At 37.3% G+C, this 14,832-nt stretch overlaps 2 protein-coding genes across 2 annotated transcripts; both read left to right on the top strand.

The window, feature by feature from the left end:
* Positions 1 to 467: 467 nt before the first annotated feature.
* On the top strand, positions 468 to 800 carry LOC149781467 (protein CFDP2-like). The gene has a single exon (XM_089934966.1). It carries the CDS (start codon positions 468 to 470, stop codon positions 798 to 800), a length of 333 nt encoding a protein of 110 aa, XP_089791092.1.
* A 108-nt stretch (positions 801 to 908) lies between these two features.
* On the top strand, positions 909 to 1,421 carry LOC149781466 (protein CFDP2-like). The gene has a single exon (XM_089934965.1). The coding sequence runs from the start codon at positions 909 to 911 to the stop codon at positions 1,419 to 1,421; it is 513 nt and encodes a 170-aa protein (XP_089791091.1).
* Positions 1,422 to 14,832: the final 13,411 nt, after the last annotated feature.

Below are 14,832 nucleotides of genomic sequence, written 5' to 3'. Positions count from 1 at the left end.
AACATTTTTGCCTTAACAATATTTAAAACAAAGACAATCTACGATTGTTTTAAGTAGTTATAAGGAGATATTTCACTTGTGAAATAGAAATATGTTGCAGTATCACCAGTGGAGTTGCCACTCGAAACAATACAATGTTTTCGCCCTCACTCATGGATTGTGTCTTTATAACATTCCTCAAAAACAACAGTATATATCCTCTATGTCTCATGCAAACACTGTTCCCATACTGACATAAACACAACACATGGGAATAAATTCATACAGGTATATATATATATATATATATATATATATATATATATATATATATATATATATATATATATATATATATATATATATGAAGAACACAAAGGAATACATTCAATATGACACGTACACGACACATACGAATAAATTCATACTGGCACCTCAGGTAGCATTAAATTAAAACTGGCACATACACAACACATATCATTAAATTCATGCTGACACACAGTTATGTATATTTAATTTGCGAGTTGAATCACTACAACTTGACCCTCATAGGTGTAACAGAATCACGATGGACTGGTGCCGGCAAGCAGAAGTTGAACTCAGGAGAAGTCATCATCTGGTCCGGAAGGAAGGACAATGGCCACCGGGAGGGGGTCGCCATCATTATCAGCAAGAACACGACCAATACCCTTCTACAGTGGAAGCCAGTCAATGAGCTCCTGCTGTACGTCAGGAGGAACTCCAAGTACGCCAAGCTGTCTGTTGTTGTGGCCTATGCACCAATAGACGACGCGGAAGAAGAGGACAAAGACACCTTCTAAGGCACACTTCAAGCCGTTTTAGAGGACGTCCCTCGACATGACGTGCTGATGCTACTTGGCGACTTCAACGGTAGGGTCGGCTGCGACAACAAAGACAGACAGAGGACCATGGGGCGCCATGGAGTAGGTGTGATGACAGATAACGGGGAAAGACTGGTCAACTTCTTTGAAGAGAATGGCTTGGTCATAGGAGGGACCCTGTTCGAGCACAAGGACATCTACAAGCTCACATGTACGTCGGCAGACGGCAGAACTCAGAACCAGATCGACCACATGATCATCAACGGTCGATGGAAACACTCTCTGCAGGAAGTGAGAGTGATGCGGCACGCTGACATCGGCAGCGACCATAGTCTTCTGGTGGCCAAGGTGACTTTGAAGCTCAAGAAAGTTAGGATAGGGGTTTCCAGGAATCAATGCTTCGATGTGGACAAGCTGAAAAATCCGAAAGTGAAGGAAGAGTTTAGGCTGGCCCTAAGGAATAGGTTTAGTGTTCTAGAAGATGAGGCAGCGCTGACCATCAACAATTTCAACAGAGCAATGAAGGAAACAGGAGAAGAAGTTTTAGGTTATAGGAATAGTAAGAAGACAGAGTGGATATCAGGAGAGGGAAGCATATGAAGAAATATCTTTACATAAAACGGGTCATATATTCAAACCAAAGTTGACACATATTACTGGTAAGTAAGTTTATATTTACTGCATTTTACAATTTGAGAAGGTATATACATGTTTGGACCTAGTTTCTTTATTTCGTCCGTCTCCTACTCATCAAGCTTTGGAAGATATTCATTGATTTTCTTTCAGATTAACACGCATCACTCAGTTATCTAATATGCATCCCCAGTGACCTACTCTAGAATACTCGAACAATACTAGTGACACCCGTTTGGCGTTACCACCTACCATTATATTTAATATACAAAATCAAGTAATTGCCATCTAGCACTCATTTATCTACTATCCGTCATCCAGTTGTATAATATTCAACACACATATATCCACTGTCCAGCAGTCAGTTATTTGCTATCTAACGTATATTTATCTAATATTCATTATCCATGTACATATCATCAAACACCCACTTATCCACAATCTAACACACACTAACCATCACCTATTTAGTAACTATCCATCACCCAGTAACCTAGTATCAAGCACCAATACTATGATATTAACCATCTGTTTTTGAGTGACAAACACCCTGTTATCCACTAGCAATATATATATATATATATATATATATATATATATATATATATATATATATATATATATATATATATATATATATATATATATATATATATATATATATATATATATATATATTCCAGCATTCAGCGACTTACTAACATCCAGAGTACAACATTAGCATTGTGTTTAGAATGGCTAGCACCAACTATCAGCTATCTAGCTCCCATGTATATGCAATCCCGACCATAATAATCTACTATCCAACATCAAGTAGTCTACTATCCATAATCTTGTTATGAAATAGCCTTAATCTATTGGTCTACAATACAACACTCAAGTATATACTATCCAACGTCCTCCACCTAATTATTTATTCTCTAGCACCAACTGTTCTAAAATCCTTCATTTAGTCATGACGTATCCATTTCCAGAATATTTAATGTTTAGAGAGATGAACAGACAGGAACTTACGGACAGACATGAGCTTACTTTAACAACTAAAAACATACATTTACTTTGATCCTTTTTTGTAAAGCATTATTGTAGTCAAGTGTGCTTTTAGTATTCGAAATATTATGACAGAACGTTTTGTTAAATGCCATAAAAAGTGAAGCATATTTGATCCATCAGCACTTTGTAACAAATTTGCTACCCTGCATTTGGTACACTTTCTAGCCTTACCCATGGCCAGTTTGCTTGTTATAGTGCTTATTTATTGTACTTTAAATGAAACGTTTACTCAGGGAATGCATCTGCCGTAGTTTGAGACATTTAGATCAATACAAATGTGTGTCTGATTTAGATTTTAACGTAGCTTTAACAGTTTACCAGTCATATAGCTATGATGTCTGCAGTGTGGCAGTTTGTAGTGATGTCTAGCACTGGGGCATCATGCCGCAGACATGTAGTATGATGTCCCAGCCAGTTACATTATCCTGACACCAGGCTGACCATTTCTAAAACTAGCCTCTTAATCAATAGAAATAAGAAGTAGAAGAGATGGGTCTGTGTGATTTGGGTTCTTTTTATTAGGGTATAACAGCATATGTAAGTTACAGCAGGCTTAGGCAATAAGAGAAAAGTCTTTGCCCAGAGATTCACCAAAGCAGACAACTCAGGCTAATTGTTTAAGGATTTTACCGATCACCGTTCAGGTATCACGTTAACCACTCTCACACTGAAGTCATTGAGGTTCATGAGAAAGTGGTAAGCTATGAAGGAAATTAGATTAATAAGAATGGGAAAAGGGTGTTGAAACTCAAACCCAATTGTTCAGTGACACGGAGAATATTGAGCCTTTTCCACTCCATTTTGACTGTGAGAACAAGCAGACTAAGGAAACAAAAACATTGAAATTGTTACAATTGAACCGTAGAAATGTCTTACATTAAGCTACAGCTAAAACCTACATGCAGCTGAGAATTTTGCAGTGAGCAGACACGTTGCGAATACAAAGCCAGAGACCACTGTAACTATGCTGGTCAATATCTATGCGTGGCTCCAAATAAATGCAATATGCTGCTGAGAACGCCAGAGTTTATTCCAGTCACATTTCACAATCAGAGTCTTCGACTGCCATCTCATACTGAAAAAAGATGGAAACTCAGAGAAGAAATAAAGTAGATGAATAGTTATCTGTCTCTCAAGAAGAGCTGCGGTTTACAGATAACCAGCCGTTTGTGACAACTTCACATTAAAAGCAGGTCAAGAATAAAAAGTTGCCCAGACATACCTCATAAAAATTTTGCTGAGACAAACACAGTTTGCAAACTTTCAAAGCAGTGTGTCCTTATGACTATTTGTCAGCGCGAAGAAAAATTGATTAGACGGCGCTGCAACCAAAAACGCAAGGAATGCGACGGCAAGTTAAACGGTGGAGCTATTTCTGATGAAGACTTGTCCAATGCTATGAGCATTTGAAATGAGTTCGGTATCAAACCGTTAGGCGAGCATAATGACCTGTTCGGAAATTTTAGGATGCAAAAACTGATTTTTAATCTGCATGACAAAGAGCACTACGTTATCCATACAAAATCCAACGCATCTACTGTAGCTGGGATTTTGACTGATTAGAATTCAGCTGATTGTGAAATTCAAGCTTTATTTGTCAAGCAACTTCGAGCTCGATTTTATCAAGCCCATGAATAATTCTGCATTTGTCAAAATCATGGAGTATATTAGGAAGAGATTTAAAATAGGACTTGCTAATAACATAGCGATGCATATCATGTTGCTTGCAAAACCTGGCTACGTCTCAATGAAACTTTTGTGCGAGTACTTGGTCACAATCCATAAAACAAAATGTGAAATTAAATAAGCATATCCAAGTTGACTTCGCTGTTCTAGAGCTCTGTAAATACCATTACAATAAAGAAGAAATATGCCGACAAAACCCAGCTGTTGTTTAGATTCGTTGTGTTATTCAATGACTACATAACATATTTACGACGGTATCTTTGCGATGCGAGATAAGTTTCATTTTTCTGGTTACCCTAGAGATTACAATAACCAGCTCAGCAGCTACTATGATGCAAGCAACAACAAAAAAACATCACATGAAAATTCAAAGCAAAACGCGAGGAAGTAGAATGTACATGTTAATGCTATATGAAGACTTGGAGATACGTGCTAAGTGATCAAAACATATTGTAGAATGTTATCACGGCTGGCGACTACCTGGCGACAGGTGCTAGTAAACACAATACACCAACATGAATGCAACATGTTTGGCAAACTCTTTAGTAATAGAATAAAAAGAAGAAACCATTACAAGAATTCAGGGTGCCGGAAAAGAGGCTGGGATGGAAGCAGTGATGACCATGGCGAAAAAGTGAACTGATCTTATAATCAGCTCAAACGAAGCCTCTGTCGTACAATAAATCAGTAAGTATTCTCTGGTATGATACCAGTGATATCATATTGAGAGGGGTTAAAGAAATAGTGACAAAAGAAACTCTGGTACTACACCCTCCATTACATTAGCAATGCCCCTTTCGCCACCCTACCCGACGGAATAACATTTTGTATCGCAGTGAAGCATATCGTCTAACTTAGGATGAGTCCTAGTTTTCCTTGAAATGGTAATCACACCTATTATTGTTATCATTGTCTATGCAGTAGTATGACTTTTTCAAAGATGCGATAAAGGGTACGATAGAATAGTTACACGACGGAATATTTTAAGCAGAATCTGTAATGGTAGTAGTAGTTTTGTAATTTGTGTAGTGGTTGCAATGCAGTAATACTAGTCGCAATATTGGTGACAGTTTAAAACATAATGTAAACACCACGATATCATCATTATCTTCATCATCACTATGGTATTTGTGAAGTAATTTGTCTGTCCACAATTTTAACACTGATTTTCAGTTTTGCCAACGAGCATTCAATGCTTTTAAGAATCGTTAATTTTGAGTATATCACCAGCTTCCTTTTCTTTTATACGGTCCTGAGAACAAATACAGCAGCATTGTAATTTGACGGCTTAAAGAAAATTTATTTAAATTCCACACATCTAAGACCTCTTTGAAAACGCGTTGCGAGAAAAGATATACATAAAGACCAGAATGTGGGAACAACTATATTTTCCAGCTTGGCTACTGCGTTGAACCTCCCCTTCTACAACAGGACAATTACATGCACTCATACCATCAACACACACCATTTAGTGTAAATTTGATGGAGAATGGTCAGTATATATAATGTTTATAACACCCACTTAAAGCAACGTTTTCGCTAAAACTTTAAATCAAAACTAATCAAAACAAAATGAATGGTCATAAACAGTAAAATTGTTTTATGACTGTGTTATTGCATAAGATGGTAGCCACGTAAATAAGCTCAGATATATCCATGAACAAGCCATTAGTTCATATATTTTCGTGCTGAAATGCAAATCACACTTATTTGTATTACCGGCAATTAGCTTATAAAACTCCTCTTGATTGGGCTACAAAAGTACGGCACTAAACCGACTTGTATAGCTTCATTTGTACAATTTCGGGAGGAATGTCTTAAAATGAAACAGTGACACAAATAAACATTCTTTTGACACAAACTGAGATATGACTCGTTAAAAAGCTCACAGAAGAAAGTAATACAATGAGTACAAAAAAACAACAACAAAAAAAGAACATTAAGTGGCGTCGACTAAAAAGATGAGAATGGAAGAGGCGCGAAGACAGCTTCCTTTTTTATGTGCATTTGATCTCACTGATAGCTATTGTACCAACTGATTCTTATCCTATCATGGGGTATGCTAAATCACTCCAAATTGTGAATGAAATTGTTTGTCGTAAAAGGTATGTCCTTCTTTCTCTTGAACATATAATGATATATCATAGTCAACCGTGTCATCAATTGAATCTGGTTTGTTTTCTTAAAGCACAACAAGACAGGTAGGCTATTTAGTGAAGAAGCAGTTGGGGTAAAGTGTCTTGCCTTGGGACACACCACGTTAGTTTACCCTGTCTGGTCCTATGGTAGGATTCGATCCGGCGCTATTTCGACCGTGAGTCCATTACTCTAACCACTCAAATACAGCGACTCCTATTATCAGCTGTGAAACACGTGTGGTAACAATATAGGTTATACATCATCCTTCACGTTAAATGAATAAACGTCAAAACTAGTTTGCTTATACATTTCGATACTACGTAACTATGGTGATAGATTTATGCAATGTATGCATCCCATCCTGATATTAACCATGATATAACTGAGCTTTGGGCATTGCATTTTACTATGTATGAGAAAAATGCACAATTCGGTGACATATGTAATGAGCTATTATCAGACCTTGGGGCTTTACATGATAATTATTTAAGGAAGTTACCAACAAGCTTATCTGTTTCGTGTGTTGTGTAGGCGTTAGTTGATAACCTCGGTCTTCTTAATTTCAGAAACATTCTCCTTTCAGACAATGCTCACAATAGTGGAATTACCACATACTCGCAAATCAGAGTTAATTCAGACAAATGCGGTGTGTGATTTCAGTTTCTGCACTGTTTTGCGAGTACTGAATTTTCTGAAATATTTATTAATTATTTAGTATTTAAAGTTACCTTTCTATTAAGTAACTGGAAACGCTCCCTCCTGTAAAACCGCCGAAACTTCAGAACCGAAATCGGAAGAAACGGAAGGAGCGATTTTCCACAAAATGCAATATGACATGATCCACAATATTTAAATAAGATATATAGTATCAGTCGTGGATATTGATTAAATGGATACAGACAATTTCGATTACGGGCCTTCCAAAGACACCTTGAAAAAGGAACCGTTAAAATAAAGGGGAGTAACCTATTTTTTTTTACCCGTTGCCACTTACTTCTATGAAAACCATGACTGGTCCACCGATGTTATTATTTGCTACAAAACGGCATGTAGGGGCAAACCGATGTATGGAGCAGCAGAGGGGGCGAACAGACCTCTTGTCTGAAACCCAATTTGCTTAAAGTATAAGCTTCTTCCGAAATTAAAAAAGATAAGGTCACTGACTAACCTGACCGATAGTTGTGCTTACATACCAGAGGTCCCGCCCCCTCTGCTGCTATCAATTAAAAATTATCGTATTAATAATGCCTCCAGCTAAGGAATCTCACACTGCTAGATTAGCTCGAGAGAGACTAAAAGCAATCAAAACATTTCTTCCTGTTCGTGATTCTGTTAGACAAAAATTGCAAGAACGTCAAGAAGCCCAAGTTGAATTTACCCAAGGCACAGAACAGTTATTTAAACCCATTACAACAATTACTAAAAACGCTGTATGGGGAGATTTTAAGGATGATGAGGATGACGAGGACAAGGAGAAGAAAAAGAAGAAGAAGGGTATTCTTCAAGAATTAAAACAAACCGCTGCGCAGACTAAAAAAATAGCAGAAAGAATCAAAAAAACAAAAAAGATTTTACTAGATCTTCCAACTGAAATAGCTGCAGCTCAACCTCTACCTGATGAAGAAATACTTGAAAGTATTGGTAAAGTTCGTACTGAAATCGCCGACGTGAAAAAAGAACTTGCGTCTAAACCAATAACAGAAAACATTAAAATAATCAAACAATTTAATGAAAAATTTATCAGAGAAATTAGAAATACTGAAGAAGATGATTTACCTGAAAAAATAGCAATTGGTATATTTGATAAATCCAGTATTTTAAAACCCGGTCTTGAAAAAATAAACAATGATGATCTTATTAAGTTGATATATCGCATATATAAAAGCAAAAGTCAAGTCAGACGTGATGATTTGGAATATGAAGATTTTTATGACAAAGTACAAAGGCTTTATAGAGCGACACTGAAACAAGCAGAACAACAACAATCTTCTCCACCGCAATCCCCCCGGCCAGAATCTTCTTATCAACTTCCCCCACCTCTGAAACAGACAGAACAACCAAAAAATAAATAAATTAAACCTGTAGATGTATTTACCGATGAAGTTCTTAATACTTTTGCTGACCGAGATAAATTAGTTAATATTGCTGCGTTTCATTATAAATACCCCCAAAAATATGTGAAACCTGAATATGTTGAATCAATTTTTCCTAAACTTTGGGTTCCTGTATTATATTTTGCATCTAAAAATTCAAGTATTAATACTAATGATCCAGAGTATAAAGATTTTTTACAGGATGTAAGAAGAACGGTAAAACTATCAGAACCTCCAGAAGAATCAGGTGCCACTGGAAGCGGTTTTCCTTTGGTTGCTCAAGGGAGTGGTCTTATTGCCTGTCCTAACAGTGTTCTTTCTGACGTAGAACGACTAGAAATACTGATTGGAGGAAAACGTGCTGGAAACAATTCTTCAGAAATTGTTAATGAAATATCTGATATTTGTCGAAGATTATTTCAAGGCGGTATTATGGATCGCCGCATTTATCGTTCTCTTATTGATGAAATTGCTGTTGATTATCACAGCGACTAAACAATTAATTAATCAGTATATAAAAATTATTATACACACTGCTCAACGTGGACCGATCATGGTCAGGGTAGTAAACTCACGACTGCCAAATTACAAAACAATTTACGGAGACGGACTTGGTGATATTGTTCAGGGTCTATTTAGAAGGATGGCTCCAAAAGTAATACCGATTGCAAAACAATTAGGGATGAAGGCTATTGAGGCTGTTCGTGACAAAATTCCTGGCGCTATTGGTAATCTTGCCAGTAAAGCGTTCTCGACAGTCAAGGACAGACTAGCTCGATTAGTACGAAGAAAACAGCAGCAACCAATGAAACTGGCCAGCACTGAAGTTATGCCAGCAAATGTCAGTAAAATAATAAATCAAGCCGCAAATCAAAAACTAGCGGAATTATCTGAAGAAGCAGAAAAAAATGTAGCTTCAAGTTTAATAGCAGGAAGCGGTCTTCGTGTCCTTGGCTAGTCAAGGCGACCATGATTTAGATCATGGCAATTATAATAAAATGTTTAAACGTGTATCCGATCCAGCGTTTGATATAGACGCACCCGTTCTCAAAGACGAATCAATACGCGATTATCAATTTTCTTCTTATGACACACGACAACCAAATCAACGTGGTCGAATCGAATTACAAGTTCAGGATTCAAGTAGATATTTCTTACCCGCCGAAGCGTTTATTGAAGTAGAAGGTGAAATTATAAAAGCAGATGATACTGAGTACGGAGGTGATGTTAGAATCGGTTTTGTTAACAACGGTATTATGGCGTTGTTTGACAGTGCCACATACATGATTGATGGAAGAAATATTGAATCGATTCAAAAAGACGTTGATGTTGCCACAGCGATAATAGGTCTAGCAAGATATTCAGATGATTATACAAGATCAGCCGGTCCGACAATGATGTTCGCCAAAGACACTTCTGATCACTCAGATTACAGACCGTATGATATAAGACGACCAAGAAATGTTGCCGATAACGCTAATGCTGATGTGTGGCCAGTTGTTTATGATGCTAATTCAGAGTTCAATTTAGGATTTTCATCACGACGATTGATGTTAAAAGGTAATCGTAGAAATTTCTCATGCGCGATTCCATTATCTCATATATTTGGATTTTGCAGAAATGTTAGAAAAGTTATCTTCGGGGTTAAACACACAGTTGTGCTTGTAAGAAAAGGTGATGATAATGATGCAATCTGGAGACCTGCTGGTGATGCTGGTAAAGTAATACTGACAAAACTTTCATTGTGGATGCCAGTAATGACTCCATCAATTACCGAGGAACAAAAATTAATCTCTTTTATGGATTCAGGCGGTAAATCATTGTTATCATGGTTGACAGTAACCACAGATGCTATTCAAAGTACTGTTAATGGTTTATTCACATGGAATATAGCATCACAACAGGCTGTTTCTGCGCCATGACATATTTTTTATTGCGCTGCAAAATAATAATCGGACGAATAGTCAATAACGTTCACATATAATATTTGACAAACTTGGAGTTGATGAAGTTTCCTTGCGGATAAATGGACATCAAGAACCAGCTGAAGATATATTGTTAAATTTTGGTCAAAATCACGTAGCGCGTGCATATCATCGTTTGATGTCATTTATGGGACGTGATCAAAACGTGGATACTGGGCTGCAAATATCACAGTTAGATTTTACAAATCTGTATCCGATTTATTACTTTTCGCTGGAGCATCTTGATTTATCCAAGCAATCTGTTGTTGATATACACTTTTGAGCTCGTGTTACTGACCTGGCAGGTGGTGGTATCTACAGAGCAATCGCGGTTATACTCAGTGACAAAGCGATGTTACTTGAAGGTGGTAGTGGTCGAATGAGAGTCGTTGATGCACCAGTGGAAAATCTTTAATCATGTTATTCAAAAACACGAGTATTATCATAAAATGCCATATCATCACGTTAGTGTCAGTCTGACTCCTGGTCAGATTAAGAACCTTCAATCAAATTCAGCAAAAAACTGCGGAATGAAATTATCACTAAAGCGAGATCAGATCACGGGCGGTCAAAATAAATTATCATTATCAGAACGTCATCTTAAGCATTTCAACAGCGCTAAACAATCAAAAACAGGCGTCAAATTTAATCTCTGTGCGCGTGCGGTTAAAGACTCAATTAAAACAATCGGTATTTTTCCACTTCTGCGGCTATTCCAGCATTAATTGCCGCAGCGGCACCTGCCCTAGCACAAGCAGCCACATTAGGTGCTGTTGGAACCGTTGCTGGAGTGGCTCTAAAGAAAGCAACAGGCGATGCTTTAAAAAAAGAGGGACCGGATTAAGATTGCCGGGATCTCGTTGGGGAAGAGGTCTGAGGCTTCCAGGATCACTTCGTTGATTATTCCAGCATCAAACTTTGATTTATTTGATGCTGATAAACAACTAAAAATAAAAAACTTCAGAAGTGTTTTTATGCCAAATCAATTGCCGGACCGACCAAACAACGCTGAAACAGGTATTATTAATCTCGATGATAATTCAGGACCAGGTACTCATTGAACCGCATACGCAATTGATCCACGTGGAATCGTTTATTTTGATTCGTACGGGTTAGCTCCACCTCGTGAGTTTATCAAGTATGTCGCGCCACTTCACTCAGTGGTTTGGTATTCAACGCTACCAACACAAACAATGACGGATCCGCCAATATGCGGAAGTGAAGTAATTAATATACTCGACGCTATATCAAAGTCCTTCGCGGAACCTCATAAAGTCGTGCATGATTATACAAGTAACCGCTTCGTTTTAAACAGATCTTAAATTAGAATGGTTGATATTTACGGAAGATGTTCTGCCAGCAAGAAAAAAAAATCCGACATTGAGTTGTCGAAGTACGCGACTAAAGATGAACTCGCTGATATTATGAACCTGGCTGGAGTTGAGCCAGATGAGGTTGTTCTTTTTCAGGACCGATACGGAAAACTTAAAACGAGCAATATCAAATGGAATGATATAGTTCGACGAGTACTCGGTGCGGTCACGGATAACATTCCTGTGTTTACTGACGGCGGTAGAATCAGGGATTCAAGTATATCATTTATAACCATCAGAGATGAAATTGCAAGAAGGGTTGCTAATCGTGTAAGAAACACCGGCGACACAATGACAGGTGAACTCAGCATGAACGGAAACAAGATAACAGTGTTAAGAGATCCAACATCCGACGAAGATGCCCCGACGAAAAAATATGTGGTCGTCGGCTACAGCACCGTTGACGGTAAATTATCCACGTTGCGGGCCGAGTACAGCACCGTAGATGGTAAATTATCCACGTTGCGGACCGAGCATGATGTTAGCGTAAGTTTATTTCTACACACCCACAGAAATTTTCAAAAACTCAATAGAATCGCAGATGATTTCTTCGGCACTCCGCACGCCGTTGACATAAAACTTTCTGATATCAAAACTAACCTAGACACAACTAAAAAACCTTAGAAGATGTCGTAAGTGGAATTCCTGATATCGTTAACAAAATTAGTCTGATTAAAATTCCAGCCGGAATAACTTCCGGGCATATTTCCAATATCGTATCCACGGTGTCATCTGGATTCGCAACATGGTAACAGCAAAATAAAACTATTAAATATACCGAAACAGTCACAGGCGTACACAGGCTGTCTGTGTTCAGTGCTGCAAAATTCGAGATTTTTACAACGTACCCATGGAGTCATTCCACCGATAAGTTTTCTGGAGTTGTGTCTATCATATTAAATAGCGGAAACGAAGAAATATTTATCCTGGAAGCAGCTGATAAGAAATTAACCGCAACATCTTTCTGGTGGTGTCTAGAATTTGTAGCTGAAACACCTCAATTGTTTACTGTATAAAATATAATGAGTACCTCAGCATCGTACAGGTACAATCAAGCACGTGAATGGCAAACGAACTTAAAAAATCGAGTCGAACAATATACGGTAAAAATAAAGAAATATCGACGACGACTAGTTATCATTGATAAATCGTTTATTCAGTATCCGCTGTTGTTGTGTCCACCGGCGTATTATTATCAACGATAACAATGATGGCGCCAGTAGCCGTAACAATTTGTATTTCAGCTACAAAATCAATTGCAGGTGTGCTCAGTATCATTGCAAAAAAGATAAGTACTTGCACGAATAAAAAATTATCCGATTACATGATAAAGTTGCACACGGCGACGTTAGCATACTCGAAGTTATCTTCATTGTTATCAACAGGTCTTAATGATGGAATTATATCTGATTTTGAGTTTACAGAAATGATTAAAATATACAACTGTGCTGGTATTAAAGGCACAAATATATTAAATAATGACATCACTAGAGCTACTTCAGCAGATCGTGACAAACACAACTCCGCTGAAAACAGCGATGATCTCAGTAAGTTCGATTAATCCTGAATTAACGTTAGTTTTCCAACTGCGATTCCAGTAAAAGAAATTGCACTAGCACAATTACGAGTATATCACAGTTGGCCAAATATCAGATCGAAATTATTTAATGATACACCAGCAAATAATTCGCTTGTATTTGCTAATAAAAATAAAGATGATAGAACACCTGAAATGGTCGTTGCTGTAATACCAACTGGCAGTTATGAGATTGAAGAGATCAATGAAGAATTTGCGCGTAGAATAAAATCAATAACGGGAAAAGAAGCAAAAATATAAATTAAAGTTCATGAGCCAACTTTATCAGCAACGATTGAAATACATTCTCCTGATTATACCGTTGATATTTATCAATCATCGATAAGATCCGTACTAGGTTGGCCTGAAAGCCCGCCAGAATATCGTGGACCACCAGAACCACGTCGGGATGATTTTACAATAAATGAAAAGAAATTAATAACAGCTCCAAAATATCGAGGCAAATACCCGTGGAGACAGACTGGAATTATCCTAATTACTGTTGCTGTTGGTGAACAGCTTCCTAAAATAATAGAGCATTTGTATACCTATGATTATAAAATGAATCCAATCATCGATGAAGGACTTATTCAGTCATTTCCGATCCTGTTAATTCTGAATTTAGACAATCAATCAACAAACTACGAAATTTCTTTTCTGACATCACAGAATACTACAGTGATGATGTAAAACAACAAATCGTTGAGACGATAAAACATCTAAATCAGGTTATATCAGATCTTAGATACGTCAATAAAACTGTCATTTGGAATATATTTTACCACGGTGATGCTGATCATTATACAAAACCACTTACAACAACGACCCCTAAACGGTTGTTTCTCTATCATTACAAAATAAGTGAACAACAATTACCAACATTTGTAATACCAGGGATTAATGCTGACAAACTAGTAAAATCACTGAACGATATTATCAATGAGAACTTTCCTAAAATCATCGAATCATGGAGAAAAATAGCCCCACCTCCGCTTGTTCTCAAACATGACAATGATCCCTACGGCGGCGGCAGACATGTTTCACCAGGAATCGTTAATATAACATCGACAATCGGGGTTAATCTCGTTTGTGATGTGATCGATGGCAGCTATCAAATAGATCTTGGAAAATCAAATCAGGCTCAACAAGGATACATTTTATACACGTTCACACCACAAGTACCCCCTGGGGATTTGATCGTGCAAGTACCAACCAATCCTGTTTATCTGCGGTGTCATAATAATATGTTAACACGAATAAATTTAAACTGACTACCTCGGACACTTAATTGACCTGATCGGAGAGGAATTGATTGTGAATCTGTATGTGAAATCTTAATGATTTTTCAGAAATATTTTATTTATTCAGAAATATTTTATTTATTCAGAAATTTATGGGGTGGTTGGTACTCAAAATCATGTAAATCAATCAGTTTGTTGACTTTGATGGGGTAAAATGATACTTAAAAATTGTACAAATCAATCAGATTGTTTG

Source organism: Sinohyriopsis cumingii, chromosome 15 (assembly GCF_028554795.1).
Source record: "Sinohyriopsis cumingii isolate HCF-2022 chromosome 15, ASM2855479v2, whole genome shotgun sequence".
In the NCBI taxonomy this organism is placed as follows: domain Eukaryota; kingdom Metazoa; phylum Mollusca; class Bivalvia; order Unionida; family Unionidae; genus Sinohyriopsis; species Sinohyriopsis cumingii.
The sequence above is the reverse complement of the archived record's forward strand: the minus strand, read 5'-3'. Positions and strand labels throughout refer to the sequence as shown.

Coding starts and splice junctions, on each gene's coding strand:
- LOC149781467 (XM_089934966.1), top strand. CDS start 468: ATGCTGACACACAGTTATGTATATTTAATTTGCGAGTTGAATCACTAC.
- LOC149781466 (XM_089934965.1), top strand. CDS start 909: ATGGGGCGCCATGGAGTAGGTGTGATGACAGATAACGGGGAAAGACTG.